This window comes from Alligator mississippiensis, chromosome 3 (assembly GCF_030867095.1).
Source record: "Alligator mississippiensis isolate rAllMis1 chromosome 3, rAllMis1, whole genome shotgun sequence".
Lineage (NCBI taxonomy): Eukaryota > Metazoa > Chordata > Crocodylia > Alligatoridae > Alligator > Alligator mississippiensis.
In genome coordinates, this window is record NC_081826.1 from 86314671 (window position 1) to 86336755 (window position 22085).

At 42.3% G+C, this 22085-nt stretch overlaps 1 protein-coding gene across 1 annotated transcript; it reads right to left on the bottom strand.

Moving 5' to 3' along the window:
• Positions 1 to 12470: 12470 nt before the first annotated feature.
• LOC102558023 (histamine H3 receptor-like) lies at positions 12471 to 21802 on the bottom strand. Its single transcript, XM_006264486.2, has 3 exons — positions 21534 to 21802; positions 16522 to 16688; positions 12471 to 13688 (listed from the first exon to the last, which is right to left on the bottom strand). The coding sequence occupies exons 1-3, from the start codon at positions 21769 to 21771 to the stop codon at positions 12900 to 12902; spliced, it is 1194 nt and encodes a 397-aa protein (XP_006264548.2). The 5' UTR covers positions 21772 to 21802; the 3' UTR covers positions 12471 to 12899.
• Between the last annotated feature and the right edge of the window lie 283 nt (positions 21803 to 22085).

Genomic DNA, 22085 nt, shown 5'->3' on the forward strand with positions numbered 1-22085 from the left:
GCACCACTTTCTCCCCATCCATGTAACATTTACAAGTCTTTACATTTTACTAGCTGGTCAGGTCAAATGGTGTAAAAATGTGTACCAAGTAAAGCAAATTAAACATGTATTTTAATTCCATATTCACAAGATGGCAGATAGCATCACAGTGCAATGCTATAGTGTTGAAAAAAAGTGATAATCAGGGTAATGATCAAAGACTGGCAGAACACATGCTATGAGCTTTGCCGTTAGTGTACAGGACTCCAAACAACTGAGCATCAGTACCTTCACCACCTTCTTTTTTGTGGGAGTTAAAGTATTGCACTTCATCTTTCCCCAACATACTGTACTGCTTCAACATTGCAAATTGAAAATTCAGACACTCTAGAATTCAATCAATTATCATCCACAGGATGCTCCACTAAAAATATATTTCCCCACACTTTTTCACACTATCCGGCAATTCCATTAGACCCATGCTTTCAGACTAAAAGCACAAGTACAGTAATCTAAAGAACACTGGGAATAACTGGATGCTCTCATCCTGGCTGCATTTATTGAGCTTCCTGGCTTCAAATGCCAGCTTTCTGTCGTTATCAAAGGAGTACAGATTTGTATTAAGTAAACAATACTGTGTACACTTATAGTGTTTTCCATCTAGCACTCTCAAAAAGCTTTCCAAATGTTAGATCAGATCCTCATCTAGTGTAAATTGGCACAACTCTATTTGAGTTAATGGCTCTTTGACAATTTACCCCTGCTAGGTATCCTGCTAAGTCCAGCATAAGCCCTCTAAGGCAGGAAGGTATCATTTTACAGAGATTTGTATGAAACCAAAGACTGACGAGTGAAAATGCTGCCAGAAGTCAGAATTATAGGTGGGAATAGTACATACTTAACAGATTTCCAGATGACACCAAACTGGATGGAGTTGCAGACACTCTGGAGGGTAGGGTTAGAATTCAGAATGACCTTGATAAACTTTATTCAGCACTGGTGAAGCCTCAGATGGAGTACTGCATCCAGTTTTGAGCCCTGCGCTTCAAGAAACATGTGGACAGATTAGAAAGAGTTCAGCAGACAGTAACAAAAATTATTAGAGGTCTGAGAAACATGATTTATGAAGGCTAAAAGAATGAGGATAATTTAGTCTGGAGAAGAGAAGACTGAGGAGTGATTTGATAACAGTCTTCAAATACCTGAAAGATGGTTATAAAGAGGATATAGACAGCCTTTCTTCCAAGTGATAGGACAAGGAGCAATGGTCTTAAATTAAAGCAAGGGAAATTTAGCTGGGATATTAGGAAGAACTTTCTCACTATGAGGGTGCTTAAGCATTGGAACCAACTACCCAGAAAGTGTTCAATTCACCTTTGCTGCAGCCTCAAATGCATATGGTTGAAAAAAGCCTCCAGAGTCCAAAGTGACACATTAAATTTAATTGTCACTACACTGTATGTTTGGATTTACTGTAAAATAAAGACAAGTTTATTACAAAAAAATATATGCTGTCCAGGTATTTTGAAGAAATTTTACTCCCTCTTTCTGGAAAGTCCCCAAAAACAAAGGAAATAAATTTTCCAATACTTTTCTTAGGAGAACATCTTGACAATTGTTCTTAAAAGGGGTATTTCAGGGGTATCTTCTACTGATTCATAAGTCTCTGTACTCCACCACGTGTAATTCCTCCACAGCCTTGCCCCAGACTTGTGTTATTATTTATAATACAGGCAGAATTCAGGACAGGTAACAGTCAGTAGTGTGCAAGTGCATGCCCTAGTCTCCCCGGCTGTACCTTGCAATGTCCAAAAGCTCATTCCACAGTTACGCAGCAGCTACTGAGGTAGTATTTGAACAGTTCCTTGCTGGCATTCAGATACTCAATATAAAACATCATGTATCAAGGGATGAGTAGATAGGCTAGTTATCCAAATAGCAGGGGGATTGTCACTCCACCCAAACCAATGCTTGGGGCATTACAGGCAAATGCTCCCAACATCATCACAGGAAAAGGACCAGTCTGAAACACCCTAATGTAGTGAAACTTGCCCAACAATCTTATAGTGATATATGAATTGCTTCAGGCAGTCAACTACATTTCCTATTGAAGTAGTAACTGTGATGTTTAATGTACATGAAGCTGCAGTGAGCAGGGCAGAAGATAGCCACCAAGTGTAAAATCCACTAATAACTTTTTGTGTATTGGACAGTCTAAGAAAACACAACATGAGTACATTCTGGATGGTAGATGTTGCCAGCCTTGTCCATTTTCAAGGGTCCTAGGTCAAGCTGCAGAATCACAGCAAAGCAGAAGGCCCCAAAGCCTGTTTCTGAGGACCGTAGCATGAGCCTTTGCATATGTGACAACTAGCTTGGTCAGCAAAGTAAAGGAAGCCATGAAGATATCTAATTAACCCAATAGTGAGATACAATTAAACAAAACACAAGGCCTGAAAGGAGAAATTATAAGAGAAGACCATACATTAAATAATTCAAATACATTATATCATAGCTTTATCTTAAAATATTAGTAGTAGTGATTGATGTAACAAAATGTATTAGATGTTATTTTGTTGCAATAGATATATTTTTCTTAAGACGCTTAGATAATTTGTAACAACAAAACAGTCTTGTCAGAGAAGACAATAAACTAAGGTAAAGAAGAAACAGGACAGTGTTGAACAGCATTCCACAATGGGGAAGGGAAGGAGATAAGAAACTCTGCTTTTGACTGTCCTAAGGATATATATCCCAACTGATACCTTCCAGGTCTACAAGAGTCAGTTCAGTTGCAAAAGTTTCAATGAAACAAAAAAATTTAAATAAAACCAATCAGAAGTCATGTATAGGAATATTAGAATCAGCCATCTATAAATATGGGGTATAGATCGGAGGGAAATTTGGAGAACTCAGAAAATTCAAGAAGACCTGCTGCCAATCTATGTGCCACCCTCCTCCCTTCTTTTAAGGTTCCCCAACAAGCAAAGGTGAGAATCAATATTGTGCTGTTCAGTTATGGCTTTACAGCACTTTCTGCCTGCTTAATGCACAATATGTGTAACATTTGTACCTAGCCAAAAGGAATGAAAACAAAGACTTGACATTTTCCAAGTGGTACCTTGAGTCTATCAAAGACTGTCTCAAGTCAAACTAGCAATAGAGCAAGGGTTCTCACCCAAAGTTAAAGCTATTTTTAGTACCCAGGTTTTTTTTCTCTTAAGGTACAAATATAGCATAATCAACTTACTTTTGAATCTTCTTGATAAGTTAAACAGGTTCAGCTCTTAAACCCATCATCATAGTTTTTGCAAAGTAATGTTTACAGAATACGCAGGTCCCATTTCCTCTTCAGACCAAAGTAAAAAATGTTCTTTGTGCAGGAGAGTAATCCTTTTGCATACATACTGAATTTAAGAAATCATCTTCTAAGGAATAAGCATTAGGTTTTGTGATAACAATATCAATTAAAGAACACACAAGGTTAAAGTGAACATTTATGTTTTATTATCAGCCATACATTAGATATTTCCTGCAAATATTAGTATCTTTGCTTTTACTCTGTGTAGCAGGGCGCTAAGATGTGCCTGCTCCTTAAGGTTGAAGAAGCATGGACAGGGAGCTCAGCAGGCTAAGAAGAGCTCGGCAGGCTGTGCAGAGCTACCCAGCTGCAGGTTGCCGGAGTAACAGCCTAAGGGAGGAATGGGGCACACCTGCTGGCATCACTTGACGGGCAGGAGGCAGGGTCTGGGATATATAAGCCCAGGCTGTAGCTAGCAGACACTCTCTCTCTGGCAGCTGACAGAGAAGGAGCTCCTGCCTGCTGAAGCTACTTCAGACCTGGTGCTGGCTGCCTAGCTCTCCATACCAGTGCCTGCTCTGCTATCTAGGTGCTACATACAGGGAGTCTCCCCAGGTACCTAGAATAGGGGCATGTTACTCTGAGTGGAAGTTTGTTACCTTAAAGGGGTATAGCACAGTTCTTGTTAGTATTTAAGTTATAGCCTAGGGCAGGGGCAGGCAAAATGCAGACCGGGAGCCAGATGCGGCCTGCCAGGCCATTCTATCCAGCCTGCAGGGCCCCTAAAAAATTTAGAAAATTAATATTTATCTGCCCCTGGCTTCCTGTCATGCAGCCCTCGATGGCTTGCCAAAACTCAGTAAGTGGCCCTCTGCCCAAAATAATTGCCCACCCCTGGCCTAGGGGCTTGTGTTTGTGTTCATGTTTGCCCTGGTGCATTAGGACAAGGCTAGAAGGGGAAGTTTGGAGGCCTCATTAGTGCCTGGAGGGGAGAGGGTATATAATTTTATAGAGCCCAGTGTCAGGCACAGCAGCCATAGCACCAGAGGGTGGGCAGAACTGGGCAACCAGGAGAGAGGCACAGAGTCAGGCAGCCGAGGGAAAGGCACAGTGTTGTGAGGGGAAAAAAAATTAATGCCCAATTAGGGTCGCTCAATAAGTGGCTGACTCCTCAGTCCGACTTGCAATAGGGGTAGTCTTTTGGCCCTGGACTCGTTAATAAATGGGACATGAGGTATCTGTCATCACCAGCCCACCTGGCAATTAGTCTGTGAGTTGATTTAATTAGAACGCACACATGAATAATCAATGAAACATTGATAACTGTTTATTAAATACACAAATAGCAAACAACAGGTAAGTAATATTGACACTAAACACAGTACTCACAAACTCTTATCAATCATACCCTTTACACCTAACTATACTATTCTATCTATATCTATCCAAGTATAGCATTCCACTTTCCACCTTTTAAACAGAAGTCACTTATACTAATACAGAACAGATGGAGAGGAGGGAGGCAGAGCAGGGCGATGCTTACAATAATGGGGCAAAGGGCTGCTACAAGTGTAAAAAACACCTGAAGGAAGAGAGGTTTTGGGAAGCCAACCCTAATTACCTCTGCTGTGGAGTCCGCTGAAGGGGAGCAAGATGCTGGAGACCCTCGAGTCACCAGAGTGTTAGATGGCACATTTCCACAGAGCACCACACACTCCTTCCTGCTCTTCACCTTCAGCCAACTTAGGCACTCAGGCCCATGCTGACTCCAGTCACACCCTCACACTCTCTCACTATCTCTCAATTGGACACCATCAGTTAATCTCCACCACACTCTCAGTCATGCATACATCAAACCCACACCAAGCAGTCCCACACACGTGCCTCAAGCATTTCCACCCCACCCCACCCCCTCTGAGCACCCACACATACCCTTTTAAACAGAATGTGCGCACGGCACTCTCTAGTTCTGCGCTCAATATTAAAATGTTCACACAACACTACTTTCAGGTAGCTAACATCATCTTAACAGGGGCAAGGTCAACTGCAATTCACTGTGACCTACTTAGAGATTCAGGCTGGGTACCATGGTCTCTCTCTCTCAGACACAGACCTGAATTTCTACAGCAACAACAGAAAGCCAATCACTAGAGAACTCAGTGCCTGTGGGTTGCAGAGAGACAGGAGCCAGAGGGCTCAACGCCAGGGGCATATAGAGTTGACAATGGTAGTAACACCTCTGAGGTATGGGACACATGTACACCAGGGGTGTATAGAGTTGACAATGGCAGAAGCACCTCTGAGGCATGGGACACATATTGGGAAGGTTGGAGTGTGTATGTACCACCCAGTATAGCTGGGCACACGAAGGGCAGCCTCCCACCTAATAAACAACATAATTATTTACTAACAAGGCTGTCACAACCAAATTAAGCAGTGCCCATGCCACAAGCAAGAGATGCTATTTAAAGCATTGCATTTTCATTCTGCACTAGGTTAACTACGGGTTAACAGATGCTGGTAACAGCCTTCTTTGCTCTGCGCGTCAGCGAAAAGAGATTTATAACTGCGCCACTAACAGAAATGAAACTTTAACCTTCTGTGCTTTACATAATTCATTATAACTGGTCAGAGTAATACAGGGAGTAGCCCTAAAATAACACCCTAGTGAAACCGCTATATAATTGGCGATTCTAATTAAATTTATGACGTGACGAAAAACAATTGGCTATTACACAAACAAAACCAGCTTACACTTCCGCGAAGTCGGAGACCTCCACACACACCTTGGAGACCTCTGATCACACGTATCAGAGTAATTTGACAATCTGATCAATTGCCAAATTCGCCCCGTCTTCGACCCAAATTTAGACGTAAATCAATGACTGTCAGCCCGACCATTCTGCCTGAACATTTATGCAGACCGACATAAGGAACTCTAAGCTGTAACTAACCAAGTATCTCTGACCTCTGTCATTCACCACCTTGATGGCGTAAGTAAACAATCGTTTTGCAACCGAAAAGCGTCTGTGCCTAATTCCACTCCAAGCTTCACAAGTACCCGCCTGACGGGCCCCTTAAGGCCTTGAACCCCTCGCTGCAGTGCACGGCAGCGACATGGCATCACGAACAGGATCAAGGGGAAATGTGATGGAGGTGGAATTAATGAAGAACTGCCCCTGGTGCAGTGGGGGGCGCCGCGTAGATAACGTGGATGAATTATGGGCCCACATCGCTTATCACCAAGCGAGCGGAGCGGAGACAGGGTGCGTCAGCGGCTACTTCTTGCTGAAAGGAGAGGAGGGAGTCGGAAAGGAGGGGAGAAGCTCCGAGTGGGACAAAGGGAAGATGATTAATGTAGTGTCACTCCTACTGCGTGAAAATACAAACTTAAAAACCCAGTTATCTACGGTCAGCAAAGCTGCTGCGGAAATGGCAGCATGCCAAAACCTTCCGTCGCCACCAGAAAATGGTGCCGAGAAAAAAATGAGCTGCCCGGAGGACCCGGAAAAGAAGGGCGAAGCCACGGAAGAACAGGCGGGACTCCACCCAGCAAGCCCGACCCCTGAAATGACGTCACTCCCAATGGCCCCACCTCCATACCACAGGGAGGGGGCAACGAGCAAGAAATCGATCCTCCCACCACACACAGTAACAACTACAGCTGCCCCTCACCCTATAGCAACAACCAAGTAACCAACCCAGAGGGTGCAACCACCACCACCACCCTTGACGTCATCGAAGCATGCATGGAGATTTACGAAGAAGAGGACACCATCACCCTTCGCCTTCTCCTCAACCTGCTCGTTACTCAGCCAGCAGGGAATCTTTTAAGTCAACTTCCACGATTTCAAGCCCTTGTGAAGTCAGTAGTGTCACAACCCAAGGGTGTGATTTTTGTTTGTGTGCGCTTCGGCACTGCTGAATTATTTCCCGCCACTCATAGCTTTCTTTACAGGGTGCATTTCTTCGTTGCAACAGAGAAATGCACATTGCAAGGAGTTCCCGCCATTTGTATTCAGATTCGTGCCTCACTACTGGCCAGTTCTAAATTATTCCTACGTGGCGGCTAGCAATTGGCTTGCTAGCCGTATAAGAGGCTTGAGCAGTTTCCGCCCAAGTTGGAGGACTCCATGACTATCAGGAGGAGGAGAACTTCACATCTTGTGAAGATCTCTAAGCGCTGCGGAGCCTATCATACCCAGCGTGTATTTCAAGAAGGCTATAGGGGTCTGATCAACCTCTCGCCTCTCCCCGTCGCTGCCTGATCCCTCGACGTACCCTTCCCTGCGCGCAAAGTTCCACGGAGCCTAGCAAACTTCGTGTGAGTGTATTCAGAGCTCTACCCGGGGTTCGAGTCCTGCAGTTTTTTTTCTTCCCGTCGCTGAAACCCCATTGCGACGTACCCTCATGTTCTGCAGGTTCGAGTTTTCCTGCCTGCACCGCAACCATCTTCGGTGTAAGTAAAATAATCTTAAATCAACCACTAAGCGTCCGTGCCTAATTCTAGCGTGCCACCTGTCTTCCCCGACCTGGCGTGTCTGGGCTGCTGGCCATAGCCCGCCGCGCGAAAAAGGCACCCTACGCCTAGCAGCGCACTCCGGATAACACCGCAGCCTGCCCCAACAAGCAACTACTCGAAGGGGGCATCTATGAACTATTCCGACCACTACAACATTATGCTCGTATATGTACAAAAGACAATTTTATTGTTTTTTAGTTTTCTTTGCTTTAGCAGGCCTAGAACCTGAGACGCGCAGCGACAAGGGACCCGGCCCAGAGAGAGAGAAAGAGAAAGCACCAACCTGCAGCACACCCGGGTCGACGCCACAATGGCCGCCTACTAATATGTCGCAAGCAGGGTCGTTGCTCTATTCCTGCTGTTACTAACAGGTTCCTCGGTGAATGGAGCTAACTCCAAAACCTCCAACTCGGTCCTGAACCTTCTGACATTGTAGGCCAAAGACATAACAAACGGCTCATTTTATGGTTTCTCTTTTCCTGTTAATGATCTTGTACATACTTGTTTTGTTTTGTTTTGAAGCCTATTCAACATGCTGACTGTAACCAGCTTATGCCAGCTCTGAATTATTGAAAGAGAACAACATTGGTAGTCTGAAGGTTTGGGGGATGTCGCAGAAAGGTCGGGGGTAGACAGAAAAATGAGAGAGAAAAAGAGGAGATGTTGAAGGTGGATGGAAGACAGGAAGTGATTGGTGTCAAATCGTTGAGGGGAGAAGCAGATGGTGATGCATGACAAGGTTGATGTGTTTCGCAAAGGAATGAAGAAAGGCCACTAATGACGGCACGGAAAATTGGTGTTTTCAGAGCTACAATTTAACTCAAGTATAATAGCCACAATTATAGAAACCCTCCGTATAGGGGGCATTAATCTGATACCTCACTCTCAGTTACCTTAGAAAATCGAATTAGAGAAGATTGCATGAAATCAAGGGTAACAGTTTACTGCGTTTAAGTTAATTCAAGTGTTGGCGTCTTTGATTATCTTGTGTTTACCATTGATCATAATAGCCATTGTTGTATTTGTGTGTTTTAGTTGTTGGATTTTACAGTATCTCAAAACAAAGTTAACCACGCTTTTTGCTTTTGTATACACCCGCTTGCCAAACACTAATGATGATGAGCAAAACGGTCCGTATATGTACATGATGTAACTTGCTGTGCCATGGGCAAGGGGGCATGTCACAACCAAATTAAGCAGTGCCCATGCCACAAGCAAGAGATGCTATTTAAAGCATTGCATTTTCATTCTGCACTAGGTTAACTACGGGTTAACAGATGCTGGTAACAGCCTTCTTTGCTCTGCGTGTCAGCAAAAAGAGATTTATAACTGCGCCACTAACAGAAATGAAACTTTAACCTTCTGTGCTTTACATAAATCATTATAACTGGTCAGAGTAATACAGGGAGTAGCCCTAAAATAACGCCCTAGCGAAACTGCTATATAATTGGCGATTCTAATTAAATTTATGACGTGGCGAAAAACAATTGGCTATTACACAAACAAAACCAGCTTACACTTCCGCGAAGTCGGAGACCTCCACACACACCTTGGAGACCTCTGATCACACGTATCAGGGTAATTTGACAATCTGATCAATTGCCAAAGTCGCCCCGTCTTCGACCCAAATTTAGACGTAAATCAACGACTGCCGGCCCGACCATTCTGCCCAAACACTTATGCAGACCGACCTAAGGAACTCTAAGCTGTAACTAACCAAGTATCTCTGACCTCCAACGCACGTCACTATCTGGGTGACGTAAGTAAACAATCTCCTATAACCAACACGAGTCAGTGCCTGGTTAATTTCATGCCACCCATCACTACCCGCCTGCTGAGGAGACAGTTTAACTGCCCGGGTGGGAGTCAGGGAGAGCGGCTGGCCGGCTGCCCTGGGTCCCGACAAAAGCATGGCAGGAAAAATAGGCAGGCGGACTGCCCAAGGCGGGTGGGTAGGCTGATGCAGAGGCCCCTGTCACACACTGATATTTAAAGGCTTCAGGTAAAAGGCTTTAGAGCATTGTACTCCTAACTGGAATACAGCAATGGATGGCCAATAAGCATGATTACATATAAATTCTGACCAGGAGGAGACCGTTAAAAAGAATATGTAAAAATGTACCTAGGAGCATAAAAATGCCATATGGAGTCAGACCAATGGTCCAGCTAGCCCAGTATGCTGTCTCTGACAGTGGCAGGAGGGGATTGTTACCCAGATTGCAGGTAACCTTGCAGATTGGCTACAGATAAAAGTGGCAGAAACAGGTATGCAGCCCAACCTTTTATTCTCTTGCAGTTCAAAACACAAAAACAAACACTTATCCCAAAGTCTATCTGGCTACCCATAACAGCACAACATAGATACTCACCTATACTGGATGGGGACATTCAAAAAGTGGGAGGAGGGTGGCACACAAACTGGCAGCAGGTCTTCTTGAATTTACTGAATTCTGCAATTTCCCTCCAGTATATGTGAGGTAATCTATCCCCTTTCATACCCTCCCTAGCATCCACCGTGATTGGTTTAGTGATGCCAGCAGAAACATTTCCAGCTGTTCCATGTAAAATGATATAATATTGTATATAATGATATAAAAATGTATTAAATAAAAATTAAAGAATAAGATACCTATTCCCAATTATTCAAATGTATCTAATATTTATTTCTTCCTTTTTCATTTCTCTTTGCCAGCCCCTGCCATACTGCTAGTTGAAAACGGAGAGGGAAAAAACTATTTTGCATTTTACCTGTGCATTTTACAGAGTTTGTCTGCTGAGAACTTTGCTAAATATGATACTGGATTTCAAAATTTCATAAGTACATGATTATGTCAGAAATAGCCTGGGCTTTCATGTAGGGCCTTGCTTCAAACTATGAGATTGAAGTGCCTACAGGAAAAGAGGAATGTGAGTTCACTGGCATCCCAGGGCCCAGGCCCAGTCCAGTTACCTGGAATGCCACCAGCCCAAGAAGGGGCATTGCTAGAGCAAAAATGCAAGGATCTGTGCCTGTTGTTCAACAGTAGGTTTCCCAACCTCCCAAGCACAAGGTCCTGTCTTCAAGACCCTTGTTGGGCTCACTTACATCATCCACCCCTTCTGCCCAGGAATGGTTGCCCCCAAATAAAACACACACCTTGCTTTAGGGACGCAAATTTACAGAGCCTGGCTCTTGATCCCAAGCCCCTTTGGTCAGAGGGCCTTGTGGGGGGTGAGATACAGGATCATCTCTGCAGCTGGTCAGGCCAGATTTTTTTCCTGTCTCCCCCAAACAGAGTGGCACCCAGCTCCCCAGCCTGCCCAACTACTGCTACAACAGCAGGGTACGAAGTTGCAGGGCCCTGCTTTCAGCACTGAGCCCCCAAGGGAGGTTATGACAGGGGACAGATCATTGTAGATATACTTTGTTCATATGCTCTTGCCCTAAAGTATCCACTACTGTCACTATCAGAGACAGGATACTAGGCTAGATAGACCATTGTTCTGACCTGATATAGCACTGTTTATGTAATTGTTCTTGTGTACTATTAAATTAGTTTTTTGGGAATGGTCCTTCGTTTCTTGTACAACTAAAGCATATTAGCTCCAGCATACCTATGGTACATAGGTGTTTTACATGCATCACAAAATAGGTCTCTCTCCAAAACTGCTGTGATTAAATAGATAATATACAGATAAAGGAGCCAGGAGATGGAATATGGTGCATTTGGGGTATATTTGCCTTTTTTCCCATTTAATTGCTTCATGTTGGCCCATCAAAATGAGTTTGCAGGCACATAGAATGTGCTTCACCCAAAAAGCGTATATTGTATTGAGAAATGTAAGGAGCCTGATAGATAGAATTAGACTATCATATTCGCATGCAATCCCTACAATAGGCTGTATATGTTACACTGAAGATCTTTGTCATTTGTACTATTTCAAAAATACATATATTACTGAATTGAGGCGAATTTCCTATGACCTTTCAAAAGTGCATATGTAGCACTCATGTTTCTTTAAATGACAGTTATAGTTGTATGGACCTAATCTACTCTTTAAATGTTCCACTGACTCATCTGAGCATGCAATTCAGACTCTTTATTCTTTGTGATAAACCACAGATGAACTGGGTGCTTGAGCACCCTGGGTGGCAGCTGCACATGGGGCAGCATCAGTGGCTGTGCTGCTAGCTGTGGTAGTGCCCTAGCCATATGCTCAATGGCTGCTGTGTATGACCAAACACTTCTACTGTATTATATAAGTTATGAGCCTGCTTAGCTAACATAATGGGGAGAACCTTCTGCAGTAAGTTCTCCACATTATGTCAGCTAAGCAGGCTGCAGTAAGTGTCTTAGATTAATGCTATGGGTATATTAGCACACTCAAGCTAACCTTAAATCTGCTAGGGCATGTATTGCTAGCAATTTAGCAGTGCCTATATACATGGTACATACCCATCTTTTTAGGAGAGCCCACAGTGAGCTTCCTAGAGCCATGAAGCTAGCTGCAGCTGCTCTGCTAGCAGTCCACTAGCTAGCTAACATAAAGCTTTAGTCACCGCACTGAATGCAGTACAGTCAGTCCTTGGACTTATGACACAATTGATTCCTGAAAACCGCATCTTAAGTCGAAACGTTGTAACTCAGAACCAATTTTCTCATAAGAAACAATGTTATAAATGGGGGATTCGTTCCTGAACCAAAGCCCAATACCCTTTTTTCACCAAAAATACCCCAGAATTTTGTACTCGATCAATTATAGATGAGTAATATAGGTACATTAATATATTTATATTGTAAATAGCAATCATATTGATTTGGAAGGACTTCTTTGAGGTGACTTTGCTGGACTTTTTGAAGGGCTCTTGGCTGCAGTCTTCTCAGGAGTCTTGGCTGCTTCCTTAAAGAAAGTGTCCAAGGAAGTTTGGACAGATGTTCTCCAGGGAGATGAGCAATGCAGCGAACTTGTTTGCTGGCATGGCATTGCATCAGATCAAGTGTTGTAAGTTGAAACTGGTGTTGTAAAGTTGAAACAGGGTGTCAATTTATAAACGTTGTAAGTGTGAAACGTTGTAACTCGAAACGTTGTAAGTTGAGGACTGCCTGTACTGGTATCCTAAGAAGAGGATGATTGACTTAGTCCCACAAGCTTTTGGGGGCATAACATTTTGATGAAAGCCCTTCGAAACTTAACATGATAGAGAGAGTAGAGAAAAGGGTTCACAGATGAATTGATCCACAAAAGCCAAAATGTAGCTTCATGCAAAGAGTCAGACACACATGTTCCACTGCAGGCTACACGAATAAGTGTAAGGAATGAATATGGTGCCCAACAAATAGTAAAGATACAAACAATTATGGAAAGTGGTTTTGCAATGTTTTTATGTCTCTGTGGTTTGGACTGAGTCTTTTTTCTATAAGACCCCAAGTCATCATTTTCAGAGATTATTGAATGGATTTGAGATAGATTTGAACTGTCAAGTGCCAGTGACTGATTCTGTATTCCTGAGGATGCAGAAACACTGTCCTTTGTTTCTAAATCAGGAGAAGGCATTCTTTTTTTCAACAAAGTGCAAAGTCTCCATGGCTGTCTCTTGCCCTTTGGAGAATTTGACAACTGTACAGAGCTGTTTCTCTTGTGCTTTTGTATGGTCTGGAAGACACGCAGGTTGAAATAAGCTACAGAGAATAAAGGTATAAATGACCCCAAGACTGAAATGCACATGGAAATATACCAGTTGAAGATTAATTCAGGATAGCACTCTCCATCACGCATACTGCTGCAGGCAACCACATATTCCCAAATGATTATTGCTGGGCCATCAAGTAAAAATGCAAAAACCCAGATTGCTACCAGTAAAACAACAGCCTTTGAAGTCATTGTCTGATGACTTCTGTAATACACCTAGAAACAAAATGAAAAGACCACGTCACACACTGAGAGATCCTTTTGGAAAAAAGTAAAAATACTTCCTAAAACAACTCTGAGAACCTAAGACTAATATTTGTTTCATAGTACCTGTTAGCTTCTTGCATAGCATGCCATCTTCCCATTCAATCTGCTTTCAGCTCCTCATCCCAGTTCCAGTCTCCCCGTCAAAGCCCAACCATAGTCCCTTCTCCCAGACTCCCGCTTTACAATTTTTCACTCTTCGTATTCTAGGCAGACTGCATTTCCCCAACTACCACAGCAGCAGCTACAGGAGAATCACAGATGGCACAGGCTAGGGATTCAGGCTGATCTCAGTTCTGCTGCCTCTGGCCCACAGCAGCCAGAATTAGCAGCTAGGGGAAGACCTTCCTGGGCTGGAGAATGTCATATTGAATGAAATAGTTTGAATGTTTGTAATAGTTGCCCATTAGCCAGTTTAGGAAGAAGACAAGATTTATCTTCTTATCTAGGCCATTGTTTTGGTCTATGTGAGGAAGGTCCTGACTTTGCTCAAAGTCTTAACTCTTGAATTTTATCTTTAGAGGCCTTTAACAAAGAGAACCTAAAAATGACCCTTAAGCAAATATCCCGAATTCCGAGAGATCAAACCCTAGGGCCTTTGAAAAAATTGGAAAGAAAAGGTCACTTGCAGTGGTATGGAAGTTCCCCAAAGTAATTAAATGATCAACAAAAGAAACTAATTACTAAGCAAAAGAATCTGTTGAGTAAGATCCGAGCCCAAATTAGGGGGTAGTGACAGGTTTGGGTAGGAGGGGCCCAGGACAGCAACTCACTCAATAAAAATTGTAACCTACTCTTCCAATTTGGTGGTAATCACACTTGCAGAACAACGAAGGAAGAATCGCAAGTGTAGACCGGATCAGACTGATCACATGAACCACCCTCTCCGTGAACACAAATCTCTTAGTTCACGCTGAAGCCGCGGAGCACCTGAAAGGGACTGAAGGAAGGGGACTTAGTCCTATCACTGCTGAGGCCAGCCCATTGAATCGTATTGCTGAGGCGAGCCCATTGAACCATACTACTGAGGCCAACCCATTAAATTGTACTACTGAGGAATGAAACCATATTTAGGTGTTTTGTTTCTCGGAATTCTAGGATTGTAAGTATATTATGAAAAATAATAGTATTGATTCAAATTTAACTTTTAGTTGTAATTGTAATTGTTTTTGTAATACTAATTCTTATAGCATTGTTTGGGAAGGAAGTGCATTCGGAGCATTGTTTCTAATATATGTAATTATTGTGTTCTTAATGTTTGTGGTATTTCTTAAAGCTAAGCAGTGTTATATGCGTAGCAAAGAATTTTAAAATAAAATTGTGTTGTATGAATTAAGTGTGTAATCATTGTGAAATCGTGCAATCAGCTAGATACTCCCCCAGCCAGTGCATCAAAACGAATCAGTAAGTTGTGTGGGATTTTCTCTATTCCATAACCCACTAGAGACAGAGAATGCTCACTGCTGATGGAATGTGGGGAGAATATTAGCTATCAAATTCTAAGAAGTCTCTATTAAGCAAATGCAAATAAAGATTTCCAGAGACTTATTTCTGGCTAAATGTGGACTGTTTTTCACAAACGTACACAAAAGTATTCCTGACACCAAAGCAACCACCTGCCAAATTTCAGTTCCCCTTTCCAAAAAAACAGGGAACTAGTAAATTTCCTCAAGGAAACATTCAGTGGAATTTTCTAACACTGACAAAACCAATAATTTTAAATCTATGGAGGAAAACTACTAGGGTGCATCTACATGAGGTGTTTACTACAGAGCTCACTAATTAGTAGGGACACAATAAAACTAAAATTATGCAGATTTAACGGATTACACAAAATCTGACATTGCCCACAAAAGTGGACAATACCCATACAATCTGTGAAATCTACAGGGGGAAAAAAAACTTACTGAAAATGAAATGCCAATTAAATTAAAATTCAATTCAAGGTGGGGAGAGTGGTATGCCCACTCAAATGGCTGCGAGCAAGATGGCTGCAGCTCCTCCCCTCTCACTGCTGATTGGCTTCAAGGGCTACCTGTCAAGTGGCCCTGCTTCTCTCCACCAATTGGCAGAGAAGGGTGGGGCTGCATGACAGGAATCTCTCACAGCCAGTCAATGATAAGGGGCAGGGCCACTGTGCCCCTCAGCCAATCAAAGGTGGGGGAGGGAAACTCTGCACTCCGCCCACAAAATGGTGTCTGGGCCCAACATTCTGCCCAAAAAATCGACTGGTAGCTGCCTCAAATTTGGTAGGTCCCTACTAACTAGCTCTGCTGAGTAAAGTCTCCACCTCTATACGTTTAGTGGATGGGGTAAACTATTTAACTCTGCCGTAGGTTAGAACTTGTCAACACAAGTACTATCCTACGGCCAAGTTATTTACTCCATCACAACACATGTCTAGACATTGATGGGGCTGGCTGGGGCACAAGGGTGCTTCAGTGCTGTGACTGCCTGCTGGCTAGCCCTGCACTGGAGCATCCTCATGCCCCAACCAGCCCCTCTGCAGCATGCTGAGCTGGGTTGGAGCAGCTCTGGGCTGGCAGGCTAAGCCCACAGGCTCCCTGTGAGCTGGGGCTTCTCTGACCTGGCTCAACATGCTATGGAGGGATGTCTGGGAGCAATAAACTCCAGTGCAAACTGTGCCGGAGTTTATTCAATTGCATTAATAGAATATGTAGATGTGCCCCATAACAATGTAATCTATATTATTATATTCTACGTAGTTGCAATTATGTGCAGTCTTCAATGGGCATAAAAGTACAATTATGAATGTTCTACTTACAGCATTGCTGACTGATAGGAACCGATCATAGCTGATAAGAACAATATTAAATGATGAAGCCGAGCACATGAGAGAATCTACAATAAGCCAGAGTTTACAGAAGACTTTTCCTAAATGCCATGTTCCTGTTAGGACGTATGGGATATACACAGGGATAGAGAATGCACCTATGGAGAGAAATCATAAATATACAATTGAGTGATTATGCTCAGAATTGATGGAGCTAATGTGGATATAGAACACTTTTTGTGACAAAAAAAAAGCTAAGGTCAGACAGATACAAACATCTTGAAGTTCTTGTGTCTCATGAAATTAGTGAATGGATTTCTTTCCACTAGAGCTCAGCAGTTTTTATACACTGCTCATCTGTTCATGGGCACATTATAATAATTATTATTAGCATTTGCCAGATATGTGTCACAGCTAAAAATGGGGACTAGTTTTTTGCCACCATATTAAAACATCAATCCATAAACAGCTAATAGAATGTGACAAATGACTTTGTCATTTGACTTTAAATGAATATAATTCACCAAAAGTGTAGTTCTATCACCATGTTTTTGGCCTCTCAAAAATAATATGTAGTACCTAAGACTATTCCATTAGCAGGTTCAAAAATAAAATAGACAAAGTCATGGATGATAGGTCCATTAACCACTGTTGAACAGAATGGTTGGAGAGGTTTCCTCTGGCATCCCTAAAATGATAATTGTATTTAAAATTATTTAAAGGTAAAAACCTGACAATTCTTATCGTATTATGCAATCCTGGTCCTGTAACAACATATAAGAAATATTTTATATCAACCACAATGCTTATAAACATACCAAAGATATGGCCAAATGCAGCTTAACACCACCTGTTATCCATTGACAACACAGATGCCATATCAGTAAAACAAACTCAAGGAAATATGCATGCCATCTTATGCATGAAGACCCTCTCAAAATATTGTGGGGTTCATGACAGCATGGTCATTTTTTTAATGCTTCATATTGATGTCTGAAAAGATTTCAGAACTATAAGGGATTCAAATGTACAGTAGGAAAAAGCAAGTTGATCTGAGGGGAATTGTAATTTTCTGATTGGTTCAAGAACCAAAGACTGTCCATCAGGGTAAAAAATGAGTGCCTTGTGACAGCCCACAGCTATATTACCACATCTGGAACTGGAAATGCTACTCAGTTTGGGATGTAGATTTCTGGACAGCAAATGTTTCAGCCTGAACACTTTCTTTGGCTTTACTTCCTGTGAATATCCCAGGATCAGGCAGGAGGCGACCAGCCATAACTTGGAGGACTGAAGGCTGGGATTTAAAAAATTGAAATAGACTTTGATGCAAAAAGGAACCTTAGACATCAGGTACTGTTTGAAATAGTGTAGATGTATCACAGTAGGATGTTCTGCTCCTCTTCATTCCATGAAATAATGATTCTAGCTTTCTCTGGGAAAAGGACAGTACTTACCTGTGGAAGTGGTGTTCTGCCAGCTGCAAGCCAAGATTCGCCAGAAGGACTTAATGACACTTTCCAATATATGATGGCCATGCTAAACTCCTAAGCCAGTTGTTCCCAAGTTCAGGGTCACAGTCCCATAGGTGGTCACGCACTCCCAGGGAGGAAAGCATGGTATGGCATATGGTCCCCAGATTTGTGCATGGGGTGGGGGTGGATTCAGGTTGCCTGCTGGGGGCTTGGGGCTCCCTGTCCTGCTCCCTTTCCTCTCCCCCTTCCCCCCCCAACCTTCAGGGCCTCTGTAACAGAGCAGAGTGGGGAGGCTTGGTACTGCTGCTGGGAGCCCCACACCGGCCACACTGCTATGGGAAAGTGACCCTTGCCCACCAACAGCAGCAGCAACTTTGTACCTCTGCTGACACTGCTGTCAGGTGGGCAGGGGTCACCTCACTATGGCAGCACAGCCAGCATCAGGCCTCCAGCAGCAGCACTAAGCCTCGCCACTTCACTCTGCCATGGAGGCCCTGGGGAGAGGGCAGAAGGGCAGGGAGCCCCAAACCAGTAGTGGGCAGCCTGCATCCTCCCCCACCAATGGACTCTGCTGCAGCTGTGCCACCTGCTGGGATGGGGGGAGGAACTGGCCTCTGCGCTCCACTCCAACTGCAGCATCTGCCACCACCTGTAAGCACCAGCCAGGGCTCAAGTACTGCTGGGCTGGGGGGGGCAGGGGGCTGTAGGCCCTGGCCCTGGTCCCATAAATATGGCAACTGGAGGCCCCCTCTGGAAGGGCTGGAGGAGGCAGGGGGCTACAGGTTGCAAGTGAGGGGCACATGCAGGTCTGGCAGGGTGGGAGAGTGAGGAGAGTGAGGGGCATTGCAGTGTCAGATTTAGGCTTAAACTACTTAAACTACAGAGTAGGGCCTCACAATATGGGGGCCTCTAAATAAGAAAAAAACTGGACATTTTTGTTCTAATATAACAAAAATATACATATATATGGCTCCACTGTTATTCATATTGAATTCATAAATTTGTGCAGAAATAATAATTAATCTTAAAATGTCATGAAAATCCATTGTCGTGGATTTCATGCATTATTTTTATCATATGGGGTCTCTTAAACTGGACATAGTTTAGGGCCTCAGCATGTCATAATCCAGCACTGGGGCACTGGCTGGGGCAGGGGGCTGTGGTGGGGAGTGAGGGGTGCTTGAGGTGGTGGGAGGCTGTGAGTTGGAAGTGAGAGGGCATGCTGAAGAAATGGGGTCATAAATGGAGTCATGCTGAAGAAAAGGTTGGAAGCATGGTCCTAAGTCTCCAAAATGCATTAGTTAAAGTGCTAAATCCATTAGTGGTCTGATTTGCAAAAGAGCTGAGCAGTCAAGTACATACCAGAGATCCACTGACCCATAGAAGAATCACCTACAAATGTATAGGTCTCCACGGGAGCTGGATGGTGCTCAGCATGGTTGCAAATCAAATAATTTACACAGATCTATTTAAAAAAAAACACCCTATCTTTTAATTTCAGACTCTCCCTTTTCCTCCAGACCCACAACAGTATTTCAATGTATGTGCAGATCCCTTTCATCAGCACTAATAAAGACTTCTATTTAAAGTGTTGTTTCCTTTCAAAATGAAGCTTCTGCTACAATATCTGCTGGAGAGCCTCATTTCAGCAGTATGGTAGCACACTAACACCACCTAGCGAATTAAATCAGCTGTCTTGAATAGCATGGGCTGCTGCTAACCAAGAACAAGGTAATACCATTAGAAACAGGAAGGGTTACTCAGCAACACACACAAACTTTCTGTCTTCAAAGCTTTCTAAGTGTGTCCACACAATGCTTCCATAATTCGTACACAGACTATTTCAACTAATTTGCAGTATAATTTACATTTATAAAATTAGTGTCATGATGTTTTCAGTGTAGATAATGTTAGCAATACACTTTGACACTGATGCAGAGTGTATACATTTTTCCTATTTGTAATACTAAATCCATACATTAGCATCTGAACTGATCTTTTGAGAACTTGGCTCAGTACCAACAGCAGGTCTATGTGTTTATCATGTCTCAGTATAATAGAGAAGAACAACATATTTTTGTTGGAGCACTTAACTTGCTCCCATCTTTGCCTTTGAATTTTGTCCCATAGCCAAAACTGCTACTTTGGCTATGGCTAGCAGTTTTGCTCTTAGACAGTGAGAAACTTGTCCTATTCCCAGTATATCAAGTACACATTTCTAAGCAACATTCCCAGCCCAAAAGCTGAACAAAAGCAGAATTCTGCAACCAGAAATAAAAATTTACAGACTTCAATTGGAAATCTGCAGCTCCACCACACCAATAACAATATCCTTTTCCCAAACAATACTTGGAGGACATATTATGTGTGAGATACATTTGTCATTTAAATAATCCTCAATTGTGCCATTTTGTTCTGTACCCATTTTTAACAATCTTTGACATGAGCTGCAAAGACTAATTCAGTCTTTCACTTATCAGTTTCATTATATGATGTCAGTATGACATTGCATGTTCTTGGGTCTCACTAAAGGCTTAGGTCTTGCTCCTGAATAGCACTAGACACCATGATCATTTAGATATGAATGTCTGATCTCATATTTGGGTTAAAGCAAATCAAAAGGGATAGTGTTACTGTTACACTTGGTTACTAGAAATACAGTTTTGTTTTGGAAAAAGTACCTAACATTCTTGAAATATAAAACTTAATTTAAACCCAGCATTCTGTGGTGTTAAACATCGATCATATTTCCACAAAAAATAACTGTCATTGTTGTTTACCTATGTAGCTTAATAATTTTGTGCATCAGAAATCTATATTAATTTAGGTTTATTTCGAAACAATTTTAAAAGCAATGTGTTAGCCTATTATATTTATATGTATATGCTAATGTGCTGTGTTATTAAATGATATTTTAATGGTAATTTAAAATCTGTTAACCACATATGGCTTTAAAAGTACATACCCAGATACAGCCACAATTATTAGAATATTTAAAAGTATTGCCTACCTTTAGTCATTGGGCCTCTTCAATAACATTATGTAGTTGATCCTTTTTTTCAAAATATACCCAATAATTTCTATATTTCAATATAATAGAGGAAAGCTAAACATATCAACAGTATATAAAAAAATCTGTTGGCTAATGTAGACTGTGCTCATTCAGACACTATGTGGTGAAAAGTTTTACAGGTACATAGTAACTAATCAGAAAGAATAATATAACAATAACAGCCCTGTTGCAATGATATTGTACGCATTTACAAACAAGAGTAGCAATTTTCTTCTTCATCAAACATCTTCTACATAGATATCTGACAAAAGATTATTTATTTATGATGCATTTCTGAGAATGTATAGGCTGCTAAAGTACTTAATGGCGCCAACACATTACAGTATTCTGTGTTTCGGTCCATGTGCATGTGTTGGAAACCGTATTCTTTGAAAAACTGCTTAGCAAAATTAATATTATTGCTTAAAGATACCCTCAAAAGGGCATATTACATTCCTTGAAATAAAAAAACTTACCCACTGCAACATCAGAAATAGCAAGATTTAGAAAGAAATAATTACTCCGATATCTCAGATTCTTGTCCACAACAAAAGCCAGGATGACCAAAGCATTTCCAAGAACTGTAATGAGGGCTAACAATGCCATGAGAACACCCAATAATATCAGAACACCGGAGGAAAAGTCTGGTTTGGACTTAATGGCGAAAGAAGGTTGGCTTATGTTACACATACTGTTGAGATACATATTGTGCATTGAAGTCAGTTCACTTCATGAAGAAATTCGAATCCAGTAAGTGTATCCTGAAAGTTAATGTAGATAATGTAAAATAAGAAATTCAGAAAGCAAATCTTGATAAATCCAAAAAAAAATCTACAGAATATGAACAGTAACATCTGCACACCTCACTGAAACACTTAAGAGCTGCACACCTCACTGAAACACTAAAGAGAAGCCCTTAGCATATGCCTCGCATCCTTATCTTTGACACCTCCCATCCTGACCAACAGTCTTTTGAGTCTTTCAGAAACTTTCCCTTCTCCCCAGGGGTCTGAGTACACATTTCTCAA

Coding starts and splice junctions, on each gene's coding strand:
- LOC102558023 (XM_006264486.2), bottom strand. CDS start 21,771: ATGCACAATATGTATCTCAACAGTATGTGTAACATAAGCCAACCTTCT. Junction 16,689..21,533: donor TATTTCTGATGTTGCAGTGG/GTAAGTTTTTTT, acceptor TTCTCTCCATAG/GTGCATTCTCTATCCCTGTG. Junction 13,689..16,521: donor TCCTATCAGTCAGCAATGCT/GTAAGTAGAACA, acceptor TTTTGTTTCTAG/GTGTATTACAGAAGTCATCA.